The sequence below is a fragment of the Thalia democratica genome, chromosome 6, assembly GCF_965202585.1.
Source record: "Thalia democratica chromosome 6, ktThaDemo2.hap1.1, whole genome shotgun sequence".
Taxonomy (NCBI): Eukaryota; Metazoa; Chordata; class Thaliacea; order Salpida; family Salpidae; genus Thalia; species Thalia democratica.
The window spans coordinates 774522-789229 of record NC_139170.1 but is presented as its reverse complement, the minus strand read 5'-3'; the positions used below and the strand labels follow the sequence as shown (position 1 = coordinate 789229).

Here is a 14708-nt window from a genome sequence, read left to right as displayed (position 1 = left end):
AGTAGTAAAAACTTAAAATTTTAACGAAGTTTGAATACTACTTTAAAAATTAATTAAAAAACCATTTTTTAGATAAAAAAGTCAATTTGATAAAATATTTTCTAAACAAGCTTGAAGTTAAAAAAAACTCAAAAAAGCCTGAAGGTTCTGAAACTTAAAACATCATATTATTAATTATAATTAATATATAAATATAAAACTTTAAACATTTCTAAGTGGATGGCAACCTTGCAAGTACAATAAAAAAAATTGTTTAAAATAAAATTTAATTTAGTTTTTGTAAGATGATTACAACTTAACAGAAATAAAACTTATTAAGAAATTTAGCTTGTTATAATAAGTTTTTATTATAAATATAAACTTTTCTAAACTAAAAATTGTTATCAATATATTACAATGATACTAGTTTATGAAAACTCTTAAAACAAAAATTAATGATGATTATGTTAATTTTGCTAAAAATCTAATTACATTTTTTCCAAAAAATATTTTCAAATTATAAAAATAATTGATGATTAAAATTACAATTTATTCAACATTTTTGTACTTTTAAAACTTAATTTTGCATTTTATTTTTACAGAATGTGTACACAAACTATATTTTAATCAATATATATATATATAGAGAGAACTCACTGCTTTAAATTGTAAAGAAGTTGTTCTAACTCTTTTACAAAACAATTCTAACAAAAAAAATGATTCAATGCGAAAAAAACTCAATTTTGCTTACTTTTTGTATTATATTTCAGATAAAGCACATTTCTATTTTTCAAATATTTCACCTTTCTTCTTCTTTCCATTCGATTTAACATATTAAAATGTTCAGCTGCAAACATTGAAAAATTAATATTTTAAGTTTTTTAATCTAACTTACTAGGATAACTTTAAATATTGTAATATACAATTATCTAAATATCCTTTTTAATACATGGATATAAAAAAGAATAATAATCAAATGAAATTTGGAAGAATTTTGGTAAATAAACTATTTAATCTAAAAACTAAACAAAAAAGAAATAAAACTTATATGAGTCCTATAGATGAATATCGAGCAATTTAACAGAACAAAAACAAATTCACATATAGAAAATAACTACAAGTATCTATAGAAAACAATAATATATATTTAGTTAAAATTTCATGTAACACTTATATTAAAATATTTTTAAATGAAATTGAAAATTAAATACAAATTTCAATACTATAAAATTTGAGTTAACCCACGTACATTAAAATACTTAAAATTAAATTTAAACACTAATATTAATAATTTCTTAAAATTGACTTAAATACTTTTTGAATTCCTAATAAAAAAATCATCCATCAAATATGTATAAATTCTATGAGAGCTTATAAGGTTTCAAAACCATTAAAATTTAACAGTTTTCTTAACATGAGTTCTGTGAGGTCATCAAAGTTTCCATGATGTCATCAAGACCTCTATGACATCATCAGGAGTTCTGGCCTCTCATCAATCCGTTCCTGGAGTAAATCATCTCGGCGCAGTGCATGTCCCGCGGCATCAGTGTCACCCTCTTTGCCACCTGGCTGATTGTGTAAGCGTCTTCAAAGAACTGCACCAGGAACGCTTCTGCCGCCTCGTGCAGACACGCGATGGCGCTAGACTGCCAGAACTTGGCCTTGTTGGACTTGCGCATCTGAATGTCGCGGACGAGCCGGGAGAAAGGGAGTTTTGGGATGCACAACTTCACCGTCGTCCTCATCTTCCTTATCTCTCTCTTCACATTCTTCCTTGGTTTTTTTCCCTTTCTCGGCCTCCTTTTGCTTGTTTCAGCCGACCCATTTCTGCTGGTTTCTGCTTCCACGTCATCAGCTGGCTGGTCATTTCCCGATTGGTTGGTTTGAGTTGACATATCGTTCTCAGCCATATTCCATTAAAATAAAAAAACTTAAATTTTAAACTAATAATGCTGTTTTTTATTTACTTTTTAAATTGCTTAGCTTAAGTAAAAAGTAATAAAAAAATGTTCATCAAAACTGTTTTTTAACAACTTTATCTAGAGTTTTAGCATTTACAAAATGAAAAATATTACAAATAGTTAACTTTAAATTTACACTACTTTTATTTATGAGTAACAATACCTACATTTTGGTAGAATTAAATTTTGTATTGAAGTTTCAAATATAATTTGTTTATTTCAAATATACTGTTAGAGTAGATGATGTCAATATATTAAAGTTAAAATTGAAATAAACAGGTTAAATTATATTGTCAAAAAGTTTACTAGTGTGAAAAATTTATATAGTAAAAAACTCAATTGATATATAACTTAACTATTTACGGTTTTAGCAAAAACCCTAATTTTTACGCCAAGTTATAACTTTGGTGATAAGCTGAGTTTGAGAATTCTTTTAAGGTTGTTCAAACCAAATCAATTGTTTAAAAAACACAAACAAACTTAATGTGGTGTACTTTAGTTTGTTATATCTACAGATTCAATATTGTATGTTTGCCTAGGGTTGTGCTGATAACTGCCTCGTAAAACAAATTATCTAAAAGAATATATATAATCAAGTGTGTTGTGTTCTTGGTTAGACCCCAATCAAACACTGCTTTAAAGATGATCTGCTAACAACAAATGATGGGTAATTTAAAAATTAATTGCTAGTTTGTAAGTTGATCCATAGTACTTTGAAATGATTTGATGTTGCACAAAGTATATAATTTTTCTAGTACTGTTCATTCACACAGTTTAAGATTTTTCAAAAATCAAATTTTGTATTTGACAGACCTAAGAAAAAATTTTTGTGTAAGCTCATTTAAGCTTTTGTGTTCCAAGTTTTGGTCTTTTGTGTCCCAGAAAACTTCAAAATTTGATAGGTATAAATATTACTATAAATTTTTTCATTAAATTGCTGTTAAGGTGTGGATTTAAAGTGTTTTTAGTTGAATGCTTTGTATTTTACTGCATGTTGTAATACAATAAAAGTTAAACAGTAGATTAATGTGAGTCGAAAATTCACTTAATTTTATAGCAAATTAGACCATTTAAAAATATAAATTTCAAGTTCTTTTTCTATTAATCTATCTTTAAAGACTCTAAAGTCACAAAAAATAGCTTCCATTGGCAAATAATAATTTCTCTATTTAAAAACCAACTTTTTTATTTTCACAGAACTTGCCTAAAACAGTTGTTCTGTTAGCAACCAGAAAATAGTTTTTTTTTATTGTTTTATTACACTTTATTATTAATATAATTTATTAAAGATAGTTTTATTTTTCAAATATTTGAAATAACTATATTAAATTTGACTAAATTGCTTCTAAATGTGATGAATTTATAGATCCAAAAGTAAACACATTATTGTAAAAATGAGCTCTGTTAAAACTAAAATATGAACAAAAAAGAAATTTAATAAGCTGAAAACCATATTAAGAAATTAATCAAAGATTTACTTTAGATAAATGTAAAACATTTTGAAAAAATAATCTAATGCTGGATAGAGTTTGAAACTATCCTTTTTTTTGGATTGCTAATAGAATGATAATTTTAGACTACTTAAGTAATAAAAGCTTTTTTTTTTCTTTTTTTTAATAAATAGATAAATATTTGGTTATGAAAAACAAATTTTCAAGAAAGAATAGTCTTTAAAGATAGTTACAATAAAAAATTCAAAACAAAAATAATAAGTTGGTCAACTTTTCAACTCTACCATTTATATTATTCTCATGAGAATTAAGTTATGAACATAAAATAACAAAATTACTACAATTACAAGTATGAAAATCATATACGTACTACATAAGACTTTTATTTTACATGATTTAAATTTTAATTAGTTACACTTATTATAATGTCTTAACAAAAAAATGTTTTTAGCTAAATACTGGATTGTTTTCAAAAATACTCAACATATCTTAATGAAAATTTGTATCTGTACTATTGACAACTTTCTAAGACTAAGTTAATCCATTTAGAATTTATGATGTTAAAACAAAAACTAATTTTAACCAAAAACTTAACTATTGGCCCATATTTTAATCTCAAGCTATTTTACTAAAAGTCAAGTTTTTGCGCATATGTTAAAAAATATATATACATACTATTGATAGCTTTATTTTAGAGCAATCCAAAGTTCAAGTTGATTTGTTCAGTATTTATGATTTAATGACACTCTATTTATTTTAAACTACACTTTAATTACACTCCCATAAGATTTTTCTTCTACAGCAACATTTAGTTTGGGATTTGTATATATTTGAATTGACAATAAGTGATGGTGGTTTCACTTTGGTTGCAGTGGTCACATAACTAAATTTAAAAAGCTTTTTTTGTTAAAATGTCTGAAAATATTAGTTTGGGGATTTGAGCTTCATGACCCCTCAGTTTATTGGTTTTAACTTGAAATCTTAACTTCAGAGTGATTGACAAAGACCTGACACCAAGGGTATTTTTCAATTAATAAGATTGTCTTTTTTTAAAGATAATTTTATGTTAAAAGGGTAGTTAGAACCACACACAACAAAATTTACAAATACTTATATTATTATAAAGGGATGACTAAGAATGAAAAGACAAGTTACAAGGTGGCCACTGGTTTTTGGCAAATTTTCTCCATGTTTTCCAAATATCTTCTAGGTTTTTGAAATACACGTTTTTGGATCTATTTTTAGTTTAAAATTAAGTTTAAGGTTAAAAAATGTGTCAAATAGTATAAATTGAAAAGATACTTTAAAACTACTATGAATTTATTTTTTATATAGAAAAGTTTTTGATGATGACAAAAATGTTTCGTCTATATGATAGATTTTTTGTGTCAAATCAAAATTTTACCACTTAGCATGTTAAAATTGTTTAAAGTTCTAGGTTATTTAGTGATTCCAGATGTTTTTTAGCTTGAATTGTCAAATTCTATGTTTTTGCAGGTTTTGTGACCACCCTGTAAATGTTAATAATGTAGTTTAATTTTTTTAGTAATCAATTAGTGAATAATTTATTAATTACTCATTAAAAACTTGTAATACACTATTTTCAAGTCTAAAAATGCTTATATTTACTATTATTATATTAAAAATTAAATAATAAAATTCTTTTTTTCTAATTCCAAGATTTTATTTATTGTACATAATTTAAGGTGGTTTTGCTTAAATTATAAAATTCCAGGTTTTGTGGCAACCCTGGTTCAGTGAAAATCTAAATGGAAGCATACACATACAACCTTCCTTTTAATCATTAAGAAGAAAAATGAACATAAGTAGTTTGTGCCAGAGACAAAATTTTTTTATTTAGGATTTAATAAATAACTCAGGATGACTCAGGGCAGTTTTTTTTTTTTGACTCAAGGAGTGGCAATGCTGATTATAGTACAAAATTAAACTTAAGTTTGAAAAACTGTTTTAAAAAGATTAACAACATTGAAAAGATACTGTTAAGCTACATTAAAATTCAATGAAAAATTACTAATGGCACAAACTTTTTTATCTTTATGATAACTTTATTGTACCTAATTGAAGTTCTCTACTTTACATGTTAAAATAGTTTAAATTTCAGGTTTCTCAGTGATTTTTGTTTGAAGTTCTGTTTTTTTAACTTCCCAAATTCTAAGCTTTTCATCCTAAACTGTCAAATTCCAAGTTTTAAGGCAACTCTGTAATTAGGTTTGGTAAATTAATACACAATCAAGGCTATGTTTTTATAAAAAAAAAGGTATATAGTTATAAGGACTCTTTATCACTAATTTTTACACAATCTAAATAGTTTTGTTTGTAACTAACTGTAATATATATATATATATTTTATGGTAAAAAAACATCAGTATATTTATCTAAAACATGTACTGAGTTTTGTATACAAAACTTTAAAAGAATATATGTAGTACTGAAAAAATAAAACAAAAGATCAATTACTTAGAAAGTGCAAAAATTAATCAGTTAATCTACTTCAGCATTACAATTTTTGTTTTAGCTTGTGTATGTATTTATTATTATCAAAAAATGCCAAAAAGCGGGAAAACTATATAAAATGGATTTTAAACAAAACGGCTTTAGCACCAGAGTCAAATATGAAGATATACTTAATGCTCATACTAAACTGCTTCTGTAAAGTAGTTAGAAAAGTTATTGTCTTATATATCTTTTGGTAATACCAATAACTTAGTAGAGATAAAAGATTAATTTGTAAACTTTTTGCCTAAAAATAAAAGGCTCTGGAAAAAAAAAGGATAAAATGATAGAACATACTAAAATAATCATGACATTTGTATGTAATTTTAGTTACAAAGATTTCGGTCAATTTGTGATTATACAAAAACCTTTTTACTGTGTCTTTATGTTTAAGGAACAAGAATAGAAAATTATACAGTACCTTTTTCAACCATTTTTTAAAGCTCATTTGATTTGTGAAATTTAAGGTTTAATAGGCTAGAGGTTGGCAAACTGTGGCCAGTGGGCAAAATGCGGCTTTCAAAGCCGAAATCCAAGCCCCAAAGTCAGTTTTAGCTTAGATTGTACACTAACAAATGAAAAAAAAAAAAAAATCAAGGTGGTTAAAGTTTGCAATAAGGCTCTTAGTGTAACAATTACTCCTTACTAGTCTTCTGTTATTAACTATTTTGTCATAGTTTTGGTTTAATTATGTATTTGTTTTGATCACTAAAATTTTTTATTAACTGCTAAACCACGAAAACTATTTTCTATGCAATAGACACTCACACTACCAGCAAAACATTGAAAGAAAACTTGCTTGTGACGTCATAAGATTCGTCGATTGGTGTAGACTGAAGGCTTTAAAAATACAATTTAATATAGTTTGTTATAACAGATTTACAAAACAATTAATTATATATATTTTTTGTTTCGATTAAGCTGTTGATATTAATAATTAAATAAAAGTTGGTTGTTAGACTTATTTCATTCACTTAGTTTTTAGGTTTAGCTGTTCTTTTAATTAAAATATTTTTCAATAGCTTATATAATATTTTTCCTCGCAGCAAAACAGTGTAGTCATAATAAATTATACTTTTTTTTTCTGATAAAAATGATTTTTTAAATAATTTTCAGGTAATTAGCGAAAACAACTTATTGCAAAAAAACTACTATTTTGTTTTGAGAAATACTTAAAATTTAAACTTAATTAGATAAGATAATATATAAATAGTTTAAATTTAAATATATTTCTTGCAACACTAACACATGTTCCTATGTGTTATCGGGTTAACACACTTCAACTGAGCTATTACAATACATAATGTTGATATCCAATATTGTAACTAAATTTATCATAAAAACTTAAAAAAATAATATAGGTTATTGTACATTAATGGTTAATAATAGATACAATATATGATGCTGATGTCTATTATTATAATTGTCTCTATTAATCATTAATCTACACTAATCTATAGTATTTTTCTTTATTTTAAAGAAACACATATACATTACTACTTTAGCTTCTATTCTTTCCTTACAGTATTTATTTTTTACATAGCTCCGCTGAAATTTGTTAACTTGTTAATACCCAGAAACATGTTTTAGTGTAATAAAGAAAAAAATACAGTTTAAATTGGTTATTATTATACATTTCAGTGAAGTTGTTTGGCTAGCGCTAGGATCTTTATTATCAAAAGCTTAAATTTATATTTTCAATATTTATATAAAGAGTTCTACAGAATAATGTGCAATGTATAGTTATTGTTTTTAAAGTTCTATAAAAAAAAAAAACTAAAAAAGTATAAAAATATATATAGTATTTGCACAAATGTTGAAGCTAACCTTATCTTTTTATACTAGAAAAAAAATTTGTTTAATACACGATGTCAGTAAAATTTATGTTTTAATTTTTTTAATTCTAAAAATAAAAAAAATTATAAAATTATTATTAAAAAAAAAGACTGTTTTACAACTTCATTGAAGTTATAAACTGTTTTCTTTAATTTGAATGTACTACAGAAAAATTTTATTTTCAACTTTTTAGGAGTATACATAATTAAAATACTAGAAGATAAAATTAAAATGTAAAGTTTGTAGTATAAGATATCTAATTATATTGTAATTAGTGTTCTAAAACTTAAATTCACAACAAATTTATATACCCAATTAAAAAATAAAATTAGCGTTATATAAGCTTGTTTTAGACTGAACTTTAAACATATGCCATATTATATATACATGTGCATATTAGTATTATTTATGTCATTGTTTATAAATATATGTTGTCCTTCTTTATTTATATAGTGTAAAGCACTTTAAAAACCAAAATTAAACGAAATAAAATAATATATACAAAAAAACTTAGTACTTTTGATTTTTTATCTTTATTTTATAAACAAATAATTATTTTGTTAATTAAAAATATTGTGTAAAAAACTGTATAAAACTTAAATCTTAAAACTTTTAAAAATATTAAAGTTTTAAATTCATCTGATTTATGAATTTGAAAACTAGTTTATGCCATAACCGAGCTTTTATGTGAAACCAGCTTTAAATTTTTTTGTAGGTAACAAAATATAAATGCGACAAATTAAAACGATGAGCGAAACAACTTCGTGTAGTGATTTGAATAAATCAACTGAATATTTTCATTACAAACCAAGTTTTAGTAAAATATCATTTTTACTACCTTTACTAGGAGTAAGTTTGTTCATTATTTTATTGAATAAATTTAATAATTCAATATATAAATAAAATCAATATAAAAAACTGTAGTTTTTGAAAAAGTTAATTAATAATACAAGGTATCATGTTTGTTTACAAAAAATTTACGACTCTAGTTTAAAATTAAAAAAAAAACGATTTTATAAATGCTGAGTTAAATAAAAATTATATATACATAGTGTTAATCTGAACAATTTTATACTGTTAATATTAATTTAGTAAATAAAATATAGTATTTTATCATATTAATACAATTTATTTAAAGGTCTTACTAACAGCTCTTGGTATCTCAAAATCAGCACTCAAATTATACATGATGACAATTTACGAAACAAATGTTCCAAAACATTTATTTTATTATTTAATACTTGGGCTGGCTGTTAGTTTTTTCGATTTATATATTTAACAGTAACAAATATTTTAAGTAAATTAAGTATAAGGAACTTTTGAAGAAATTAGTGATAAAAGTTCAGTATGAAATTATAACATACTAACACTATTTTAAATTAAAAATGTATTTTATTGCTTTATATTTATAATGTATAGTCCATTTTTAGTACAGCGAAGCACGTTAAATTTAATGCATTAAAAATATACATCTTTATTTAAACTAATATTTATTACTGTTGTTGATTGAAACACTGCAATAATTTTCAAATCATCAGAAAAGATAATTTATTAGTTAGTTAAGTTAAATAACTTCATTAGTTTTATAAGCATTGTGAGATGTAGTGGTAAATTTTTTTTAAGTTTTTTAATGAGGCCACCTAATTACTCTACTAAAAATAGACTAATTAATACAAGTATTTAAAAAATAAATTCAAACAGATAGCTTTTCTTGGTGTTTTATTTTGTCAGAAGCTTACAAATCCTTCTAAAATTCAGGTTATTTTTTATTACTAAAATATGAAAATAAACTTAAAAATAAGTTAAAAGGTTTATATTTTTGTTTCTTTTTGAAAACTAATTACTATTACTTTTAAGTAAACAGATGAACAGTTTAATAACTTGTATTTAACTAAATTTTTGACTAACGCAGAAAAGTTTATTGTTTATTTAATTGTAGCTTAAATTGTTAAAAGTTTAGCGATACTTAGCTTATCTATTAAAAATATATTTAGTAATTATAAAGGCAGTTTTTATCTGCATAAAAATATCTTCAATTTCTAACTTATATATATTTTAGAACTACTTAATTTTTTCTTGTGTCGGGGTTGTTACTGAAACTATATTGCTTGTTTTTGACTTAAAATATGTGCTGAAAAATCCGAAGAATGGATCTATTTTACCGGTAGTTTTGTTCAATTTATGTATAAAAAATCGAATTGTTCTATTTTTGAAATTAGACTATTTTCAACATTAATTTCCAACCAAGAAAAAAATTAATTTATATAAAAAAACGTACTTTACTTTGAACTACCACAACTTTAGCATATACTTAAATTATATACAACCAGTTATTTGTTCTTTGAATTTTATTACTGTTTAAGTCAACTAAAATACAATTAATAAACTAACTTTAGCTACTTAGTTAAATGTTTTTTAGCATAATGCTGGTTTGTTTCAATACATTTCCTTGTGATAATATTATTAATTATTTTATACTATAAATTTTGTAAAAATTTAAGCAATAATTATAATTTGATAAAAAATACTGGGCTTTAGTAATAATTGAACCTAAAACCAAAATATGAACGATAATGGAACTATAATTTTTGATTTGTACTTAACGTATAAGTTTTGTCATTATCTTTTTAATTCAGGTATGGGTTTTCTATTTTGATGTAGTAAACGACAGTTGTGGAATTGGATTTATTTTATTAAGTATCATTTTACTATCACTAGAAATCCATAAATCCAGAAAAGTTGTTAGTTTTTATATTGTTTTCAACTCCGTAAGGTTCTAATTTTTAAATAAAAATAATCTTTTATATTGGAGATATTCCAAAAACATTAAAAACGTTGTAAAATTTCTTGTTGATTATAAAACCTGTAAGCTTATTTATTCTTTATTCACATCATCGTATTCACAGATTTAAGTTCGAACATTAGATTATTAGAAAAAAGTTAATAGTAATTCTTTAAGGTTTAATGTTTACTTAACTTAAAACATTTATTATTTATTTTACATTGAGAAATCAATTTGGTAAGTGTTATGTACAAGGATATTTAAAATAGTTATACATAAATGTATAAGTGAAATAGTTTTTATAGTGAATATTTTTTTTTATATTGTAACTTCAAGTTTTAAAATCAAACATAAATGTAAGTTGTCTACTATAAGTTTTAAAAGTTATAGATTGTTCAAACTAATATTTTTCAGTAATAAATTAGTTAGTTTGTAATAAGAAAGCTTAAAGTTTCAGGTAAAACAAAAAATGTGGAATACGGACGAAGTTTGAAAAAAACTAAAAGACTGGAAAAAAAAAGTTATATAATTTTTTGTGACTCGATGTACTAAAAATAAATAAAAAAACTTTTAGTTTACTGGTTCAAACTGTTTTAAAATATTAAAACAAAATATTTCCGTAGTTTTATTTATCTAAATTAATAATATTTAAAAAGTTTTGATTTCCAATCCTACATAAAAAATTCAAGAACAAATCTATTTTCATTGCTCTCGACTTTTTGCTAAAAAAGCTTTAGTTTTATACATAGTAAAAAGTTAATAGTTTTTATTAAAAAAAAGCAGAAGTATAAAAACATTTAAAAGTCTATTCTTGTTGCTATACTACTTACAAAAAAGTTATAAAGTGTTTTTTTTTTTATTAACTGAATAAATAATAAAATCTAGATTGATTTACTTTTTGCTTCCTTCTTTTATTAATCGATTGTTAGTTTTTTTGTACTGTTTTAAGTTATGTTTCAATTTTTAATCTTAACTAAATTAATTAACATATACTTTAGAAATGTTTTATAAAAAATATATTGAATGGGAGTATATAAATTGGAAGTAAACTATCTTACTGAATTTAGTTATAAAAAAAAAAAGAAATTAATAAAAAGTTTTAATATAGTTTCACTGCAACTCATCAGAAACTTACTGCAGAAATTTGAAGTTAAACAATATCTTTTTAATTAAAAGCAATAAACTTTAGAATACTACTCAAGTAATAAGATTACTGTAAAATACCTATGAAAAAAAAAAATCAATTAATGTAAAATAGTAATTAACGCAAAAAATAAACATTTTAAAATTACGAAACGAAGCAAAATGTTTAACACAACAAAGACACTTTTTAATTAAATAAACTGAATTTTAAACAAAAAAGGAAACCAATACTTTCTGCTTACACAGTCCAACTCTTTCTGCTTACACAGTTTTGGTTTACTAAAATATTGAGATTGCTTCTAGCCTAACCAAATTAATAGAATTTAAACAATTTTAAGTAATTTTAAATCTTGATAAATCATAGTCCATTGCATAGTTAACGTTGTTAATTAGACGTTCTGCTTTCGAAGATCTTATTTTCGCATTTATTATAGCTTTAGTCTTATTATTAGTCTTTTCTTTTATAATTTTTTTACAAATTTCAGTATATGTTCATTCACTCTCGTTTTTAGATGCCTAGATGTTTGTCCAATATAACTTCTTTCCAATCTAAGAGCTGGTTTAGAAACAAATATTACTCAAAGAATATTTCGGTTATAAGTCGACTGTTAGTTTTTGCACTTAAACTTGAACACTGTTTGTTTTGTAGATTAAGTGACATAAGAAGTAGAAAACTATGTCATTTACAACTACAATTTAAAAATCTAATTTTAAATACCTACCGTTAGTTAAATAAGTAAGATAAAATGTATAACGAAAGCAAAGTAAAATTTTATTGCAGTGATTTAACTGATACTGTTTTTGTTGTTGAAGCTTAACTTTTTTTAAAATATAAGTATTTTTTAAACTAATTTTTTATTATCTGACAAAACTGACTACTAAAACGATAACATTATGCGACTAACAATGTTTCTTAAAATTTTCTAAAATAACTTATTTTACAAAACTTTAAACTCAAATAAACAGACTTTATTAACGACGTTGCAGCATTTAGTGTAGTATTCGATAGTTTAAATAAATATTGTAATTGAATATAAAAATGAAATTGTAAATATGAAATAAATTTTTCAAAACACTTTTCACAAAATATAATAGAAATATTTACAACCTAACACAAAATATTAAATTTAATTTTTTTAAATTACTTTTAAAAAGAAACCAAGAGAACAATGTAAGTTAAAAGGTGGAAACCACATAACAACAAATTTATTACCACAAAGAAAAATACTTTAAGTTAGTTTGAAGTTCATTTTTTGTAAAATCAATGCCTTTTAGTTAAAATACTGCTTTATTTAATTAATTAAATTTACTGATAAAAATAAAATATTTTGCAATTTAATTATTATGCCAAAATTTGAAAATTTATACATAATAATTTTCCAAACGAGTTAATTACAAAAATAGTGGTTTAAGTCAACAAAATAGCGGTATCTGACAAGAAATATTCCTCATTGGAAGAAAAATGCAGGAAATTGGTAGAAGAATTCCCAGAAATCACCAGAGAACCAAACTACACTGAATGTCCTAAACACAATCACAGTCTGGAGATTGTAGTAGATAATTATGAACTTAATTTGTCAAACCCCGAAGATGTTAGGGCCAGAGAACCAAGATAAATGAGCAGTTTGACGACCTTCTTAAAAGAGAACTTGTTAAGAGAGGTAATGGAGACACTTGAGCACTTTCTGTCACTTCTGTGGAAAAGAAAGTTGGGAATATCAGAGTCTTTGTGGATTATACCCAACTAAACTCTTTCACACGACCTTTATGCTACCACTTCCAAATATTGATAAATTATCGGCTATCAACCCAGGAGGAACTCGTTTCTTTACAAATCTGGACCTAAAGGAGGCTTACTTTAGCGGTCAGCCCAAGAAAGTACGCATCGGTGATAACACACAATAAAATTTTTGTCCCATCACGTTGTCAGTTTGGGCTGAAAAATGCCCCCATGAGCTTTCAGAGCATGATGGAGAGCCTACAACGAGGTTTTGAAAACTTTACGTATTTGCACTTGGACGGTATACTCATTTATTACAAAGCTGAAAACAAGCACATCATGCACGTAAAACAGGTGTTAAAAGTAATATCAAAAAACCGGTTTTTCTTCAGTACATCAAAGTCTACTTTTGCCAAACCGCAGCTTGAATTTCTTGGTCAATGTATCGGTGTAAATGAAATAGACGTTTTAAGAATAAAAATTCAAGCTATCAGGGAGTACCCCTTGCTAGTAACTCGTAAAAATCTGAAAAGATTTTGAGGTTAATCAACTATTATCACAAGTTAATTTCGAGAATGGCAGAAATAACAGCAAAGTTGAGCAAGATCTCCGGGGGCCCCAAAAAGACTAACAGGACTTCAATTAAATGAAGCACATGCACAATCCTTTGAAAAAGCAAAGTTTACTTTTGCTGAAGCATCAACGTTAGAGTACGAATATCATAAAAACCCCTTGATACTTTCGTCGGACGCCTCTGACATCCTTAGTACAAGAAAAAGAAGAAGAACATGTTGTTTTTTCAAAAACCCTACGACGACTTAGTAGAGAACGCTCAGTCTTATATAAAGAGCTGCGAGGTCTTTCATTAAGTATGAAACACTTTCATGCAAGGATATTGGGCCGAAAACTCATCATTAGATCTGATTGTTTAGCGTTGCTTAAAAGCCGTAGAAAACTAGAAAACGAGATAAATAACCAACTACCTTCAGAACAAAGATACCTTCAAAGAATCAAAGAGTACGTCCCCGTAATTGTACATATACCAGGATCTGAAAATTGTGTGGCTGACGCACTCAGTCGACCACCCCAAGAAACGTCAATGTACCTCAGACGATATGAATCAGTCTTAGGTTACAAAGACTTGGTTGATCCAGAATCAAAAGCTGAAGAAGAGTTCCTTTCTGAAGCAACAGACGACAACGAGGAAGTAACTTCTCCAGAGATCATTAATAAGGAGTCTATTGCATTACTACAAGGAAACGAGTTAACCTTATAGAAACATCCCGAAATTTAGATAGGAAAGTTGAATTTCTTCAACTAGA

The 14708-nt window shown here is 25.0% G+C and overlaps 1 protein-coding gene across 1 annotated transcript; it reads right to left on the bottom strand.

Annotated features, from left to right (window-relative positions):
• Positions 1-1451: 1451 nt before the first annotated feature.
• LOC145838034 (uncharacterized) lies at positions 1452-1889 on the bottom strand. Its single transcript, XM_082945556.1, has one exon. The coding sequence runs from the start codon at positions 1887-1889 to the stop codon at positions 1452-1454; it is 438 nt and encodes a 145-aa protein (XP_082801682.1).
• Positions 1890-14708: the final 12819 nt, after the last annotated feature.

Bases quoted from the DNA above. Each gene is read 5' to 3' on its own strand.
- LOC145838034 (XM_082945556.1), bottom strand. From the start codon at position 1,889: ATGGCTGAGAACGATATGTCAACTCAAACCAACCAATCGGGAAATGAC.